Raw genomic sequence first — 17,029 nt, 5'->3', positions numbered from 1 at the left:
CGGCTCCCCCGAGCAGCGGGGCGGGGGGAAACCTACCTGCCGAACCGCCCAGGGCATCCTCGCTTTCCAAAAGCCCTCTGTGCTTCGCCCCGCGGAGCTCCCCCTTGGATTTCCAGACGAGCTTTACCATCTTGATCATCTCGGGCAAGTCCCAGGCCAGGGTCCCCTGCTGATAACCGGGCAGGCTGCCCATGGGAAAGGGCATCGGCTCTTCCCCCGTCCTCCTCCGCCTGCCCGGCTCTGCCGCGGGGAAGAAGCGCTCCAGCACCGGCATCCTGGCCCGCGCCCCCCGCCGGGGAGCCGCAGCCACCCCCCGGCCCGAGCAGCCGCGATGAGCATCCAGAGCGGGGCGGGGGCGCCCGGCCGCCCACCGCCGCCGCCCCGCGCGGGGGGGGGGCGCGCCCCGCCGCCGCCCGGCCCCGGCCCCGGCCCCGGTCCCGCGGTGCGGGCGCGGAAGGAAGGAGCGCCGGGCTCCGAGCGCCGGGCTCCGGCCGCCGCGCTCGCCGCCCGCCCTCTGCGCGCCCTCAGCCCGCCGCCAGGCGCCGGCAGCCGGGGCGAAGCGGCTGGCGGGCAGGCGCGGAGCCGCCGCTCATGCCGGCGCGGCGCAGCGCCGAGCCCCGGGGGCGGGGGCGGGGGCTCGGGCCGCTGCTGCCGGCGGCGGCAGCGCGGCGGGGCGGGAGGGGGGGGGCGGGCGGCCGGCGCAGCCCGGCGGCGGGAGCCGGGGGCAGCGGGGCTGGGCGGGCTGAGCCACCCCTCACGCCCCGCCGTGCACTAAGGAGGAGGGCAGGGAGGAGGCGGTTTGACTTTATCCCTGCCGTGATGCCGTGGGGGAGCTCCCCCCCCCGCCTTCCTCCTCGCCCTCGCCGGGCTGGCTACGGAGCCGATGGGGGTTTTGGCCTCTTAGTCAAACCCCGCCGTAATCTCGGCTGCCCTTGGGCCGGGGGGGAAGCGGTGATTCACGTCCCGCCGCCGGCTGCGAGGGCCGGGAGCGGGGCAGGAGCCCGCCGGCGGCGCGCCGTGCCCCCCGCCTGCTCCATTTGGGACGGAGGGACGGCAGCCCGAGGGGAAGCAGCCGCGCCGAGCCGAGCCGAGCCCGCAGAAGGGGCTGCGAAGGTGCCGGCGCTCGACGAGTTGCTGGAATCGCGGTTTGGGGGGAGGGCGCGGGGTCTGCCCCTCGTCCTCATCGCCTTGGCTGCAAAGCTCCACCTGAATGGGTTCACGTTAGGACGCTGCCTGGTGGCAGCGATCGCTCACGGGCTCGAACGAGAAGACAATTATTCACCGCTAATCTTTAAAAACAAGGCAAAGCCGCCCGGGAGGGTGCTGTGTCTCGCGCAGAAATGAGGTGGCGTGCCGGGGCTCTGCAGCCGTGAGCGAGCGCTTCCCTGGGCTTGTTCGCTGCCTTTGGCCAGGCACCGCAGCAGCACCCTTCCCATCCCCGGGATCCCTGATCGGGAGGGACCTTGCGATTTTCAGAACTTTTATTTTGCCTTTATACAGTATCTCCCGGACAGCCTGCTGTTGGTACTGGTCTGTCCTTTAGCTGCTAGTTTATAGAGCGTGCAGCAGAGCGGTGGGGGGTGGGCCCTTGCGCCAGCACTTCGTTTTTAGTAAAATTGCAGAAGACTTATTTAATGGGATTTTAGTAGGCATTGTAATATTTCCTAGCATGCATAGTAATACATTTGTCTTCTCCAGGTTACATTCAATATTCTGCCTTCTCTCCAGATGGAAAAATAAACTGGCAAACAAGCAGGATCTTCCTTCGCAGATGAAGAGGAGCCAGGAGAACGGACTGAAAGTTAACAAACACCCTTCCATGTAGAAAACGGGGTGCACAAGCCTTTCCTCCTCATGCCAGCATCAGCAGGGGCAGTGTGCTGTTTCCCCTGTTCTAGGACCCTCTGCCATGCTTATCTTACTGTTCCCACCTCAAACCGACAACTCTACTGCTTTTCAAAAACTAGCCCTGTGTTGACTGCAGGCTGTAGTGCCACACTATTAGCATACTGCACTTTCAGGCGGCTCTGTCTTGAAAATTGTGAAGTGCTTCCAAAGTATTATACTATTGTTGTTGTACTGTTATTTTGCAGAGTCCTTAGCATCAGGATATCCTGACTCTTGGAACAAAGGGGTTAAGAACAAAGAAAACAAATAGATGATGTGCAGTACAGTAGCGCAGGCATTAACACATTCATACAATCTATGCTTATAATTTTGTGGAAAGGGAAATGTTACTGGTTTTTAAGTTTATATGGCTTCTTGTGATATTTTAGGTTTTTCATATTAGTGCATGTTGTGCAATTACTCTTTAAAGCAATGTTGTTCCTGTTAGAAAGGGATAAATAGGCAACTGAAGTCCAAAGGTCTTAGAAGACTACTTGCCTACTGGGTGAGTTAAACCTTACACCCCAACTACTTCATTTTGGTTTTGAGCTACCAGGACTTGCAGTAACTTTTTTTTTCAGTTATTGTTTTTCCTCTTTGTTTACCTCTGCACTTCCTGCTCCCCACTGGGGCAAAGAGCAAGCAGAAGTGCCAGAGCACTGTGAAAGAAGGGCTATCCTTGTGGCATTTCCAGCTTCACTGGATGCAAAAAAATACCAGACATCTTGGAAGAGAATGTGTTCACAGATGCCCAGTCCAATTTTTAGATGAATATCTGAATATTTAAGTGCTTAACAGAACTTAGCCACCAACCCTCTTGATAGCAGCAGTAGCAATCTTTTGAGTTTTCAAAACCTACACTACCTTTTTATATCCTTAGAACTGTGAAAAGTTTTGCGCCACCTGTAGTTGGGTCACTTGGATATGTACCTGCCTTGTGGATAGGATCAGGCAGTCAGAATCGAATCATTAATTGCTGTATTTGTTTTCGCTTACAGTTCTACAGGTGCAAAGCAGGAGGACAGTCGGGAACTGAGGTCTGTTTTTGTTATAGTTTTAGTATTTCAAGAAGCTATGTAATAAACCTAACAGATGCTATTTTTTTTTTCTGGGAAAGTTAGTGTCAAATGAAAGCAACTGCTCTAGGTAGCCTGGATTTTCTTATTTTTTTCCCCTGCTTTCTGGACAGTTTAAGGATCAGGAGTTGCAAATAAAAAAAAAAAATAAAGTTGTGTAAAAAGTGTTGCCTGGCATTGACGGGTATGTCTGTAAATTAATACATCTTATTCTTACTAAAATTGTGCTTCACAATTGTACTACGATTCAGTGATTACTTATCCTTAATTCATCCAAGATTTTGCTGTTACTGATTGACTTTCCTTTTGTCTTTTTTGTTATAAGAATGGAGCCACATAAGAGCTGCTCACAGGAAAGCCTGGCAGATACATATTTGATTATGAGGTTTTCAGCATCAAAAATCAGCTGTAGCATCACTCTCAGAGACTTCTAAGAGACAAAATGCTCAGATTTTGCAAGTTCTCTGTTTCTCTGACTTCAGTTGTGCTGTGATGATTTACCCAACTTGAAGATGTGACCTCAACATAACACTTTTCATTGCGCTTGAGAAAAGCCATCAGAATTAAAACATAACACAGTCCTACACAGCAGTGTAGCCAGCCATTTGTGACTGCATTTTAAACAGTCCTTAAGCAAGATCGGCTCACCTAAAACTTGTCTTTTGCATTCTTGCTTCCAGCCAGACTTGAAGGAAATCTTTCAACAGAGATGGATGGCTTTATTGCTACTAACTGCATTTCTCTCCGACTCCCAGTCAAAGAAGCTTAAGTGATTACAAGAGAAATGTAAATGTAAATGTATTAGCTCTGGCCTTCGTTCATCCTGAGAAGCAATGCCAACGAAAAGGCGAACGGAGTGATCTGAAAACCTGACAAGGCAGTGCATATTTTCACAGGTAGACATGAGAACTGGGAAAGACTTGAGGAAAGGAATACTGTGGTGGGAGAAAAGGGAAGGGAGAAGCTGACAGATTAATAGCTGGTGTTTCATAATTGGTGTCTCTTAAAAAGTTTTACTTGTTTGCTTATTCACTCCAAAGTTATGTACTAAGAGCAGCAGCAGCAGAATTGCATGCCAGATGGTAGAGGAAGTGCCTCGTGTATCTTTCCAGTCTACTGAAGCCTGCAGGGCCGTTGTTAACCCACTGCTCTGGTTTTCATTGCAAGTCCCTTTCTTCCCCTTTTTTCTTTTCCTTCCTTCAAAGAAAAAGGAGGGAGGGGGAAAGAGAAAAAAAAAGAAAACCCATGGTTTAAACTGGCAATAGCACCATCCTTTTGGCTTTGAGCTACCCTGTCCTGTGCCAAATATACTGTCTCCAGCAGCTCTCCCACAACAAATCAGTCCAGACACACAAAAGCTGTAAAAAAAGAATGGTGAAGAAAGATCCTTGATTCTCCCCCTCCACCCCCCTCAGCCTTTTCCTTTTGCTTTCCTCCCCAAGCTTCATTCCCCAGCAATGACCTCCTGCTTGCCAGTACTCTAAGTGATACTGGGACCTCCAGCCTGCAACTTTGCTGACAGCTTCCTTAGAGCAGAGGCATCTTTGCCTTTCTGTATTAACAGAGCATTGTAAAGGAGAAGTTATATTCTATTATTCCTCTCACTTCTATCTGATAGCCGATGTTTGGAAAAAAATGGCTCATGAATTAGTAGAGTGGCAGATTCATTACTACTGGAACCTTTGTCTATTCTTCCAGCTAACCCACATCACTGCATTGTGGCACAACTTACTAAGACTACATTTCCAGACACCTGAAAAGATTTGACATTGTCTGCTTATACAGTAAATTATTAAAAAAAATATTGGAAAAAGACTAGCAAATGTTTGAAGTGATTAGCAAACGCTAAATACTCAAAATGTAGGGACCAGTTTCAAAGACTATCAGATACCGATTTTTAGAAAGTGTAAAGCATGCGTCTTTAGACAGCGCTTATTAGCAGAACCATCTTAAATCAGTAGTGACTTATGAAAAGTATGCCTTTGCCTCTGTCCTAGGGGTCACAGAGTCATGCAGAGACAATAGGCTGGGCCATGGCCTAGGGTCAGAAGCAAGTGATGACACCATCACTGGGATCAAGTTTTAGAAGTCTTCAGGGGTGTGATGTGAGTTTAAGATAAAAGAGAAGATGGTGAATGCTGGGGGGCAGTCCTTACACATAAAGTGAAAAAAAAAAAAAAGTGTTGCACATTTGCAGGGCAGCCTAAAAGGAGCAGTAGAGAAAACAAGAATGTGAGTGAGTAACTTTTAGAAGGGACAAGGGAACAGAGTGCCTGAGAAAGTTGGAGAATATGACAGAAGAAACATAAGCAGGTAGAGTTATGCAGAGTTTGCAAGAATTTTTCTAATGTCCTCCTGGAAGGTTTCTTTGATTGGTTTAAAAATCTTAGTATAATTTTCTTATTCTTTGCCCCACATTTGTCTTGTTCCAGGTGTCTATTATTTTTTATTTTATTCTTACTAATAAGAACAATTACTCTTAGTTATCTCTATCATTGTCATTACTTTATTAAATATGAATAATTTTATATTTATTTGGGGACAGTTACTATGTCTTTGCTCTAGACTGGACATACTAAATTCTATAAACTCTATCTCAGAACTTTTTTCCCAATCCTGACATTATTTTAATGTTTTTACTATGAATTCTGATCGATGTACTAACGTTTTTTTGGATGCATGCTCAAGGTACGTAGTAGGAGACTTTTTTTATCTGCTACCATCTCACTGTCAAGAGATGGTGAAATGTATTTCTAAGAGAATGGTAGGATGTACTATTTGTTGTTGCCTAAGCTGCACATAGCATCACTCCTTGGGACTCTCATCTAATGGGAAATGTTGAAGACAGGCAGTGGTGTTCTGTGAGTTCACGGTAATCTTTTAGTTGTTGTCATCAGTCAATCAGACTCCTTGGAAAAAGGTTCTGGAAATGGAGGAGTGAGGATTGCTTGAGTTCTGTAGGGCAAGGAGCCAGTTCCTTTTTCATTCTTAGAACATGTGAGATAGATAGCACATTTTTATGATTAACAATTTGTACTACTAACTAAGCAAAAATGCTTGTGGTAAAGGAATAAACAGAAGTCCATAACTAATTGGAAACAGTGAGGTTGTGTAATTTTTCCATTGCCTGCTTTGGAAAATTAGAAGTTCAGCATACTGAGTCTGATGCTTAAATTTTCCCACAATACAGAGTGAAATTCTATGTGGCTTTAAAGGAAATAAAAGATAACAGATAATAGACTCATATCACCTTAATAAACCATAATAAGAAAATAATAATGATAAGCTGAAGGAGGAGTAAGAAGGGAATTGCCACCACTATAGTTAACTGTGTTGCACAATGTATCTGATGGACTCTGTTAGTTTATCTCCTCCCTCAATTCTTACGTGCAAGCGAGATTTACCTGAGCCAAGGTAAAGAGATTTAAGAAAATCTCATTGCCATCCCAAAAGAAGCTGTTACACAGTGATCATTACAACAGTTTTGCAACAGATGCTTAATAATGGACTAGGGTAATGGAGTGAGAGGTTAAGAACACTGCATTTAATTGAAAATGTAGGTAGAAATCAGGTAGGCAGAAAATAATAACCTATTATATGTGACAGTGGAAATGCTAGTCATCATTTTATGTAATAACCCTATGACAAGAATAACTGCTGCATCCTGCAGAATTTGCTTTTGTGAATAGGTAAAAAAAAGACTGAGTAGAAAAAGGGACTAACCAAATGAGAGACTCATCTCCCTTAAATACGTAACTAATATTAAGTAACTGGATAGTCTCAATGAATTCAAAAGGATTACTGCCGTCTTTAAAGCTGAGCATGTGCATACATATTTTCTCAGTTGGGACATAAGTATCTAAAAATTATGGCAGCAGTTTGAAAGACGAGAGATGCGCCACATTTGAAATGTTTCTTCTTTCACCTATTACCTTAGTGAGACGGCATGAGTGGCTGGATAGCCTATGGTATCCTTGCCCCTTATGGTATATGGAAGAGACTTGCAACTATGATTTCATCTTTTCCTGTCTTTTGAAATTATAAAAATAAAGTGAATAGCCAAAAATCTGCATTAAGTGAATCTAGTTTAAATTTTTGTCAAAGAAAGCATAGTACAGTGAGATTAAATGGGACATAAATATAATGATAAATATAGAGGAATAATAGGACTTGCTCCTTCATTTGTAAACCAGATATCATAAGATCTGATAACTTAGTTTTTCCTTTTAGCTTTCAAAATGGAGAGGAAATAATATTTGACTAGGAAAAGAAACACCATTTGAAATAAAATTAATACATATTTCTTAACTTTTTAAACTTGTTAGATACTTGATGGCTGCCCATATTAATATTGCAGAGTATCTACTCGTTATTCTTCAGGTTTTGTCTTTTTTACTTTGGTAATTAATGGCAAATTTATCTCTGTGTGTAATCCCATTTAGACCCTATAATGAGCATTAGGATAGCCTAGGTTAGGGATAGGTCTTGTGCAGACCTCTCCCAGATTTATTCCTATTTGCAATGTGAGACTAAAGTAATACCACAGAACTGGATTTTGCCCGATGCCATGTATATTCTGATTGCAGACATATTACTAGCAGTGTCTAAATAAGCTTGATGCTTTGGTCAGGTTGAATACCTAGGCCACTAAATTATAGCGAAACAAATACAGATGTGTATTTCAGATGAAATATCTACAGTACTCAAGTACCATTTCTACATTTATGCTCATGCTGTAACCACACTTAGCGTGCCTTCACTCTGTCTGCACATGAGCTTTCCGATGATGTGCGTACCCCAAAGCTGAGATTATTTGCCCTCTCACAGAAGTGCTAAGGCTTCATTTCCCTCTTTGCATCTTGCATGACAGCAGCAAGTCCTGCGGGGATGGACAGGAGATACAGCTGGGGAGTCGTGGGAAAGGTCTAACAATGATGCACAAACATCCTAGTGATAAACTAAGCTCCCTCTGACCTAGTTTCTCATGACTGCAAAATCAGGCCATACTTACTGTAATCAAGCTCTTTGCGTTTCTTACAAATGCATTTGTGTAAATGTAGCTCCACCAGGATCAGCAGCTTTGGAGCTCTGCTGTCACCCCTGTACTGGCATTTTATTACCGTTCTATCAAACCCCAGTGATAATCAGGCAAACACACGGTGGTTCTTTTTTTCACTGCAGCTTCCACTTGAAATGTAGTCTTACCGATTATGCTGCAGAAAGAAAAAAACTCCAAGTAGATAGCCTAGGAGGAAGAGCTATCTAAAACTGGTTAAAGGCATCCACTAGATCTGCAGATGGAGGGGAGGCTTTCTGGAAGAACTGTTTCTCTCAAATGTGTTTGGGCAGGCCGCTCTTAGTAATGCAGTTCCAGCTGTAGTATGCTTTCCAAGATATCCTGACCATATGTAAAACCATAAATGTTTTCCAATGTTTCCTAAGATATCTGTTATGATTTTTGTTTTTTCAATCCAGGCAATCACACATCATTTTGCAGGGACCTGCACAGCTTTTATGATAGCAATATTCATTTAGATACACAGCAATTGTAACATACGTTATTTAAAAAAAATCCATAATTGATCAAAAGCTTAGTAAAAAGAGGAAAGCATTCAGGTTATTTTGATAAGATGATCATGCAAATATTGTACTGTATACAGACTTTTCCCCAGACCTTAAACACGCATCAAAATGTCAGTATTGACATCCATAAACATCTCCTTCCGTCAGTAGCCGTGTGATTTCAGAAGTTTTCAGCTGGGATAGTCAGGACAAAATTTCTGTTTCCCTTTCTATCTGTTCAACAGTAATGACTATATATGCCTGTGCTTGATCTGTTTTTCTGAGGCCTGCAATATCATATGCCAAGTCAACTACAAGACATCACTTAATCTCACAATTTAAGACTTTTGGGTTACTCTCTTTAGCTTGCCTTCTGCTGACAGAGATCCTCTAGAAACAACAACAAAACCATTTTCAGCCACCTTTGGGTGGGATGAGAGAGCTAAACATAAGAGTGATTGCTCCCAAAAACTTTTTCTGCCACCCACAGTTGCAGTCTGAAGATGCTTAATTCAGAAACTAAGCTCAGATCCTTAGAATGACAGGCACCGTCTTCTCTCTAAACACGGGCTTGGCAAAGTGTCATCCTTTTTTTTTGAAGTCTGCAAAGTTCTGATCACACTCAGAGAAGCTGACCGAAGGAGATTGCTATGTTAATAGGCTATTAACCAAGGAAAGAAAATTTTGGGGCTTCAGGGAGCACTGAACTGCCAGGGACAACTGTGCTCCCCAGTTCTGTATTCAGCTGTATTTCCATACAGCTCTGTTCACGCTCTTGAGTGCTTTGAAAAGTGGAGATATTACAGAGTGTTTGTTACTGTGTCCCAAAATCAGAGTTAAAAAAAAGCCCAAACGATGGTCTAGTCTATCTTCTTGCTAATGCTGGCTTGTTTTTAATGGAATATTATGCATATACTAAATAAGTAAAATGGTTTCTGTTATTTTTATCAGGAACTTCTTACGCACTTCAATGAAACCCATTACATAGTTTTTGCTGTTATTTTTAAAGGATAATATCAATATTCAAGTAATACCAGATGAAACTGGTTTCAGCCACCATTAACTCTGGCTTTTCAGAAAGGGAAAGAAATCCTCCAGTATTTCCAACTTCAGCTGGAACATTGGCACAGGAAACAATTTAGCGGGGCTAGTGTGCAAGGAAGTGATGTAACTTTTACCAAATTTTGTGACTGTGTGGAAAAAAAATCAAACATCAGTTGGCCTATCACCCTATTAAACCACTAGTTTCCTATGCCAATGAACTGGAAAATGAACTGCATCTCCTTTGCTGACATTTGCCATCTACATCAGCTGGTTTTTTAATGGCTAAATCTCAGGTTTCCAACTGTGCCATGACATGTGCTTGTATAAGTCCAATAGGAAATACTTATTTAAGTCTCATTTCTGCATGAACATAAACTTCCTTTTCTAGTCACAACATAAACAGGAGTGCATGCTTATCTAGGACTGCCTGCTAGTTCCTTACTATTTTCTGTTAAAAAATGTGGTTCCTTATTTCAGAATACAATTGCTAACATAATAAAAATAATGTTAGCAGTAGGAGGTTGGAAAGCAGAATTTGTTTTATGAAAATGTCAGACTTTGTTTTTATTAGAAATTAGAAGTTAAAACCAAATGTCCATCAGGCAGAATTTAAAAATTTGCAGTAATTTACTTCTGAGAAAATATTTTTTTCCTTTTGATGTAGCAAGTATTCTGTTGAGATAACTTCAAAACATTGCATTAGAATAACAGATCCTATAACCTGATATTTGAATAACATTTAACCTGGTATTTGAATAACATTTGAATAAACACGTTAGAATATTAAAGTCTAAATAACTTAATGAAACAATAGTGAAGGAAAATTACCAGAAAATGTCAGAATGTAATGCTGGTTGTTTTCTTAACAAAATGAGAAACGAGAAGCAACTTTCCCTCATAGAAAAAATGTCAATAAAAATAATTTTTTTTAGAAAAAATTATAATGTAGGGGTCGGCGTTCGGAAGATCTCGCGTTGTCACGGAAAGTTAGAGGGTTAGTCGCAGCTTTGTGATGTGCCTGTAACCCCACCTCCCCTTGTTAGTATAAAAGGAATTAACTGCGCAATAAAAGCCGGAAGTTGGCGCTCACACTGCGTGTGTTATCTGTCTCTTTCCCTGGTCCGGGCCGACCAGTGATCTAAGCGTGGCACCTTGATATGTAGCGAATGCTACATTATAACACTACCTTTTCTAGGCAAATTTACTCCACTGAAAAAAATTCAGCTTTCTGTAGCTATCTTATTGGACATTTTCTATCTGAAGGCGTGTGGAAGCAAGAGCAAGCACTGGACAATGTGAATGCAAGAATGGGGATACATTTGGGTAAAGAGCTCAATGGTTTGCAGGTATCTTGTATGTGGCACAGAAGAGAGAGGAAGACTTGATAACATTTCTGTAGCACTCAAATATCTTTGAACCAACAGTGGTAAAAAAACCAGCCTTAGCAGCTCTGCATTTAATGCCCTTTCCAGTGGCTGGGACCAATGGGACGTGATGTACCGTGGTAAGAGGGACTGGCAGAAAGTTCCCTGTTGAAGCAGCGTTAAACTATGGAAAGAGAAACAGGAGGCAATGAATGGTAAGAGAGTACTATATACATTCAGTGCCTGGTAGCTATTTACTATGGTTAAATACTTTTATTTTATAAAAAAGATAATGAAAGGAGCAGACAATTATTAAGCAGGCGATAGTTGGTCTAGACAAGATGAAAAATACTAACTTCATAGATTATATATTTAAATCTTAAAGGCAAATAGAAGTTTTATTTAACATGCACATCAATATTAGGTTATTCTTGTCATTTTCCTGCAGCATAAAGCCAAATATAGCTTTCCTAATTGCTTTTTTTTGTCTTTATTACTAAATGCCAATATACCTCAGTGTGTATGTGGGAGTACAAATCATTTTGGATTAGATCAATTTGGTAACAGATGTCTGGGTGGTTGGAGCCTTGTTTTACTAGATGTTATACAGACAGGTCCTAATTATCATTCAAAGGTCAGTGTAAGAAACAGGGAGACTTTTACAATGCCAACTTTAGATACCCAGCTTGGCCACTAACTTAAACGGAGAATGAGCCAGTCACCAACGGTACAATTCAAAGCACCCAAATTAGCCTTCTGCTCTGAATTACTGTATCACAGAGCCTGTGTCTTCCCTTTGACTCAAAGAGGACCCATGGGAAAACAGCTAGATAATTTAACCAGCCAAGTTTTGTGCTGATATTTGGGTAAGCTGCTTGTGCCCTAAATTACAATAATGCACAGTGGAGCAGCATTTGGCACAGACCAAATGCCCTAAATTATAACAATTGCTGTTTAACAATTGTTTAGTACAATTCATCACATCTTTGGCAGAAATCCAAGCAACGAAACTTTCTTTCTTTTTGTTTTAAGGTTCAAAATGTTCCATTGCTTTCTAAATAAATAAATATTGGAGTCAGCTGTGCACCTCAGTTTCTGCTGAGATCAGAAGTGGAAGGATGAGAACAGTGCAGAAGGTGCTACCCTTCAGTTGTTTCCAGGGAGGAGAATCTCATGAGAAAATTCTGATCTTAGGTTTTCTGTCTGAATTCCAAGATGTTAAGATAAATTGAAACAAACATGCAGAATTTTAATTTTTATTATTTTTTTTTTTTATAAAATGGACTCGCCAAAGCTTTTGAGGTTTGCCTGTTACCTATTTAAACATACCAGCGGTATTGCTTGAAAAGTATAGATTTTGCAAATTCAGACTTTGAAGCTCGAGAAAACAGTGATGGTAATGGCTGTATGAATATTCATAAGTTAAAAGAATAACCAAACCAGTCTTGTTTTCAGCAGTTTTCACAATATCTATCCTTATTTATGGGGTTCCACTGTATTAATAGCATTCTCCCCCTTCCCCTCTCCTTTATACAGTCCTTATGGGAAAATAAAGGAAAATGAGCTGTGCTTTTGTAATGGTCTCACATCTCTACAGATGTCAGCTCAAGAGTATCCAAAATATCTGTCACACGTTACACATACTCTTAAAAAGTAATGTACTTCTTTTCTGAGCAGATACGAATTCAGCTGCCTGGTTTATCACATTGCCTGTGTGATACTAAGAAATCAGTTTTAATTACTTTGGCTCTATCTAAGCTGCCTAAACTCAGGAGTTCCTCCTGGTTGCAGAGTTGGCAATGTGAGACACCTCAGGGCTGGGATGAGATCTGGAGCCTACTTCTTTCTCTCTTGCCCTCTGACTTCTCTGGGAAGATGTCCAGGGATGTAAGCTGCAAAAGCACCGTGCTGCACTGGATAATGTTGATTGATTGATAAGGAAACCAGAACTAAGTGGCTTCTAGCATCTTATACCTGCCACATTGTATACCTGTAACTGTTTTCTTATGGCTAAGATGGGAATGGTCTTACCTTTCTCCAAAGGAAGAAAGCAAACATAGATGTTAGGAGTAATGAACCTTTAGCATACTGTAGGAACAGAGGCCTTATACCTCTTCTCAGATACTTACATGTACTTCTAAGGCTCTGTCTCAAATATAGTTATTCTGGACTATCAAGATTTATAGCTATCCGGTCACCCTCAGGGTTCAAGTGCAATTGGCAAGACAGCAGAACTAACAAATAAATGTTGAAATGTAACGCTGTTAGCCATGTTCAGAAATGTTGCTGGTTTTTTTTCAGGGAGTTGTGTAAGAGCCAAGTAGCACTGGCAGCCCTGCATGACCTTGCACAGTGCCGTCTCCCCAGCCAACCTCCAGGCCTGAGCATCTCGGTTTGCAGGAGGTGTAAGCAGCTTTCCCCTGGGCCAGGTGTGGGCAGGACAGAGTACTTGCAACCACCCCTGAAGTCCTCGGCAGGTGCAATGTTCAGGAGGTGTTAGATATGTCCAGCTATCTTATTGTCCAGTCCACTTACTATTGAAAAAAAGTGTCTTGCATCTGTAGTGGCTTTTATTCTGAAGAAGTACTTAAAAGATTTTTTTTTGTTCATTGATATTTGAACATATTTTTTTCTTTTATTATTTGTGTTGTCTTGCCAATAATATCTGGGCTATTAGGTGAGGGGACAGTTGCAAACTGTGCTAATAAGTGTAAGTTCTGCTGTTCACCCATGGCTGAAGTGTGAACACTACTGAAAAGGGTTGGATATAAATGCTATTTGTGTCTATGTAGCCTGAATACATTATGAGGGAAAATTTAAAATAGCGTTGTGGCCAATGCAATATTTTGGTCAGAAAAGTGGGATAAGGACCAATTCTAAGAATCATCCTTCATAGCCACAAGTAACAAAGGCCTCAGTTACTTTATCCTCTATATTGTTTGGGACAAGTCGTTTCCCTTAATTTAACACAGGGGAGAGTGCTTACTTAATACATCTTTTATTTCAGCCCTGCCACAATTGATGGATCAACTGAATGGTTACAGCTGGCAGCTATAGCCCACACCTGCAGCCTGGCCCATGTTGGGCAAAGCCGTGGGACCGGCTGGAGGCTGAGATGCTTTGGAAGCGAGACGTGCTCAGAAATTGCCCTGTCTGGCCTATTGCCAGCACTGCATGCTGCAGCACTGAAATCAGCTGCAACAGATCCTTGCCTTCCCACTTAAATACCGAAAAAGTACTGTTGATGTTGAGGCAAGCTGGTTTGCTCTGCATTGTAAGTGAAGGCACGTGGACCTCTGAGAGGAGCTAGCACTTAAGTGCTTATCAACATGAGCTAAACTGTATGAAGAGCTGTGAAACAGTAAGACAGGGAGGCAGACATTCCTGTGTGTGATTTTTCTGCTCCTGCTCTGTGCGGCCTTGGGTGGGAAGAAGATCTCATCCCATCTGAAAGTAATGGTCTATCGTTCCTAAGCAGAACTGATGTGCAGTAATAGAATCTGGAAAGTTGTCATGCTGAATAACTAAGCAATTTCCATGTATTTCTTTCACATATGCTGTTTTCCACATTACAGAAGATATTTGTTTCATTTTGTTGTTAAATTTTGCTAAGAATTTACATAAAACTCCTCCAATTGTGCTACACTAAAAGCATATAAATGTATTAAATTCCTTTTCATTATGAATCAGTAGATTTTAACACCTAGAAGCAGTGGATTTCTAAGAGATCTGCTGATTTGGGTGTCCTGATTCCAGACGATCCAGTTAGAAGCATCCAAAATGAATTGATTTTCAGGAACTAATGAATAAGTATTATCTCACTAAGAAGGATATCTTTTTAATATGTTGCATGTTGATATCATAAAATCATAGCCTGAGGTTTTAAGTTATGATGGAAAAGATACAATAGCTGAGGAAAAGGTATCATCGTTCCTTAAAGAGCCAAATTTCCTTTTTAAATATGTGGTATCATGTTTCTTGGCTGGACTAATTCTTCCCATTTCATGGAATATCATCTGCGTTCATGGACTATGTCCAATTTAGTGATTTTTCTCTATTATACCACATAAAATGCCTTTTACATACACAATATAGTACCTTGCATTTGCTTAGTACTGCACAATGGGCATTGTATGTTTTCTAGAAATATCCACTCCCACTAATGCTCATGTATGTGGAGTAGGTATGTGTGCAGACATAGAAAGACAAGGCAACCCCCCCCCCCCATGTGGGACACAGAGAAATAAAACCATAAATATCAGGCAATGTGTGATTCCCTCTCTACGCCTCTGGCTGATCATTTTTAAAAAATAAAGATTGGACACCAGTTGCAATCAAATGTTTTAAAATTCCCTTAATTATAATCAGAAGTGGCTGTTTTTAAACATGACTCCTCAGTAAAAGGGCATCAGAAGGTTTTGAGCAAACAAGTGGTGTCTTGGACATCTGATTCTTCATACATGTGAGCCTTCTCAAAATCTTATTACCCTCTCTTATTATTATTCCTCCCCACAGAGGAGGAAACTTGAGCTAGTCATCCTCGGGTCCCTTTTAGTTAACCAACAGAAATAGCTCATTTGATTCATGTGAGGTATTTACATTGCTATACTGTGAGCTGAAAAGAGCTCTCAAAATGCCTGTGTCTTTCTGTTGACTGTCAGGAAGCCTCAGATATGAACATTCTTACTGTGGACATATAAAGGTACAAAAGAGGTGAGGGGAAAGCACGCTGCTCCCCTGGTGATGCTATGTGCTATCTGTGAAGAGAATTTACCACTCCTGGTATTGTGCAATATAAATTCCTTGCTTAGAGCTGAGATCCCTTATTTGTACTCTTCAACCACTTCTTGCAATGCCTTTCTATTACTTATTGCCTCCTGCCTTCTTTCCTTTTCCTAGATGAAATTCCTTCTTAAGCAGTAATTTAATGGAGTAAGAGAAAATAGTCAAAGGCTTCAGAACTAGGAGATTTTTTATCATAGAATTCTGTAATTTCTTTTGTATATTTATTTAATATGTTGGATCTATGCATGAAAAAATATGCATGAAAATATGTTGGATCTATGCATAAAACATGACTAAACAAGCCTAGGATCTATATGAGTCTTGATATTTTGGCTCAGTACCAGTTTCTTACAAACTTTTTCCCACTTCACTCACCAAAAACAATCCAGAGCTTCAGCCAGGGTTATCTATTTCCATATGCAGCCTATGATGGGAAAAGAGCTTACAAACATTAACAGCTATTCCATAATGATAAGGCAATGAAATTAAATACCTCCAAAGAACTCTGGTAGAATTTTTTTTTCCCTATATAAGCCTAAGGAATTACATCAAATCCCATTCAGATAGCCCAAGTTTCAGGGGACAATTAATGACAGAAACAGTAATTACAGGAAAGGCTGCCTCAAAGAGCCTGAATTCCACATCAGTAACGAACTGTTACTGATGGATCAAGAAGATAAGGCTACCTTTACGGAAAAACGGGAAAGGGTCTAAAAACAGATATTCCTGTCAACAATGGGAAAATATCTGGAGAAAAGCCAAAGCCTCATTTATTTGTACAGCCTTTAGGGAAGAAAGTATTGTAATGTATGGTTACCATGCTAGGAATATTAAAAAGCCAATGAGCAGCCAAGAGGCTGTTTGAACAAAAATCTATCTTTAAAAGTAGCATATAGCACTTGTAGGATTTGTATAGGATGAAGGTTTTGTAATGCTTATGTGGATGGTTTGTGGATATTTATAATGAGGAACACGGAAGTGTGCGTTAGCATGTGAAAGAGAGCGAGCATTGCAGGGAATCTGACTTCCTATCACATGATTGAGCAAAGCATTGAAGGAGAAGAGGTATATCAATTTTCTGGTGCCAGGAGATGCGAGGGAGAAGGCTGCTGGGATCTGCAGCTGGCCTGAGCCAGAGGAACTACTTTGTTTGGTGTAACTTTGTGAGCTTTCATGTGTTTGCTTCCCTGGGGGCAGGAACTAAAACCTGTTGTGATGTGATAGTCCTTGACTTCCTGGAAGCAGGAGATAGCCCACCAGATGACTAATTGCCTCAGCACAGGGCGGCAGCCAAGCCAGCTACTTCTTAGA

At 41.7% G+C, this 17,029-nt stretch overlaps 1 protein-coding gene and 1 long non-coding RNA gene across 3 annotated transcripts in view; one reads left to right on the top strand and one right to left on the bottom strand.

The window, feature by feature from the left end:
- The window catches only part of PDE7B (phosphodiesterase 7B), a 183,892-nt gene that overhangs the window by 84,938 nt on the left and 81,925 nt on the right, over positions 1–17,029 (bottom strand). The window contains exon 1 of one of the 2 annotated variants that reach the window (XM_075035781.1): positions 37–408. The exons of the other annotated variant lie outside the window; for it this stretch is intronic. Within the exon in view, the coding sequence (XP_074891882.1) occupies positions 37–274 (238 nt within the window). The 5' untranslated portion in view covers positions 275–408. Of the gene's footprint in view, positions 1–36; positions 409–17,029 lie in introns of those variants that run through there. 2 annotated transcript variants of the gene reach the window in all.
- Positions 978–3,140, top strand: LOC142034452 (uncharacterized). The gene is made up of 2 exons (XR_012651648.1): positions 978–1,113; positions 1,699–3,140. It is a non-coding gene; the product is annotated as an uncharacterized LOC142034452 (long non-coding RNA).

Source organism: Buteo buteo, chromosome 9 (assembly GCF_964188355.1).
Source record: "Buteo buteo chromosome 9, bButBut1.hap1.1, whole genome shotgun sequence".
NCBI lineage: Eukaryota > Metazoa > Chordata > Aves > Accipitriformes > Accipitridae > Buteo > Buteo buteo.
The sequence above is the reverse complement of the archived record's forward strand: the minus strand, read 5'-3'. Positions and strand labels throughout refer to the sequence as shown.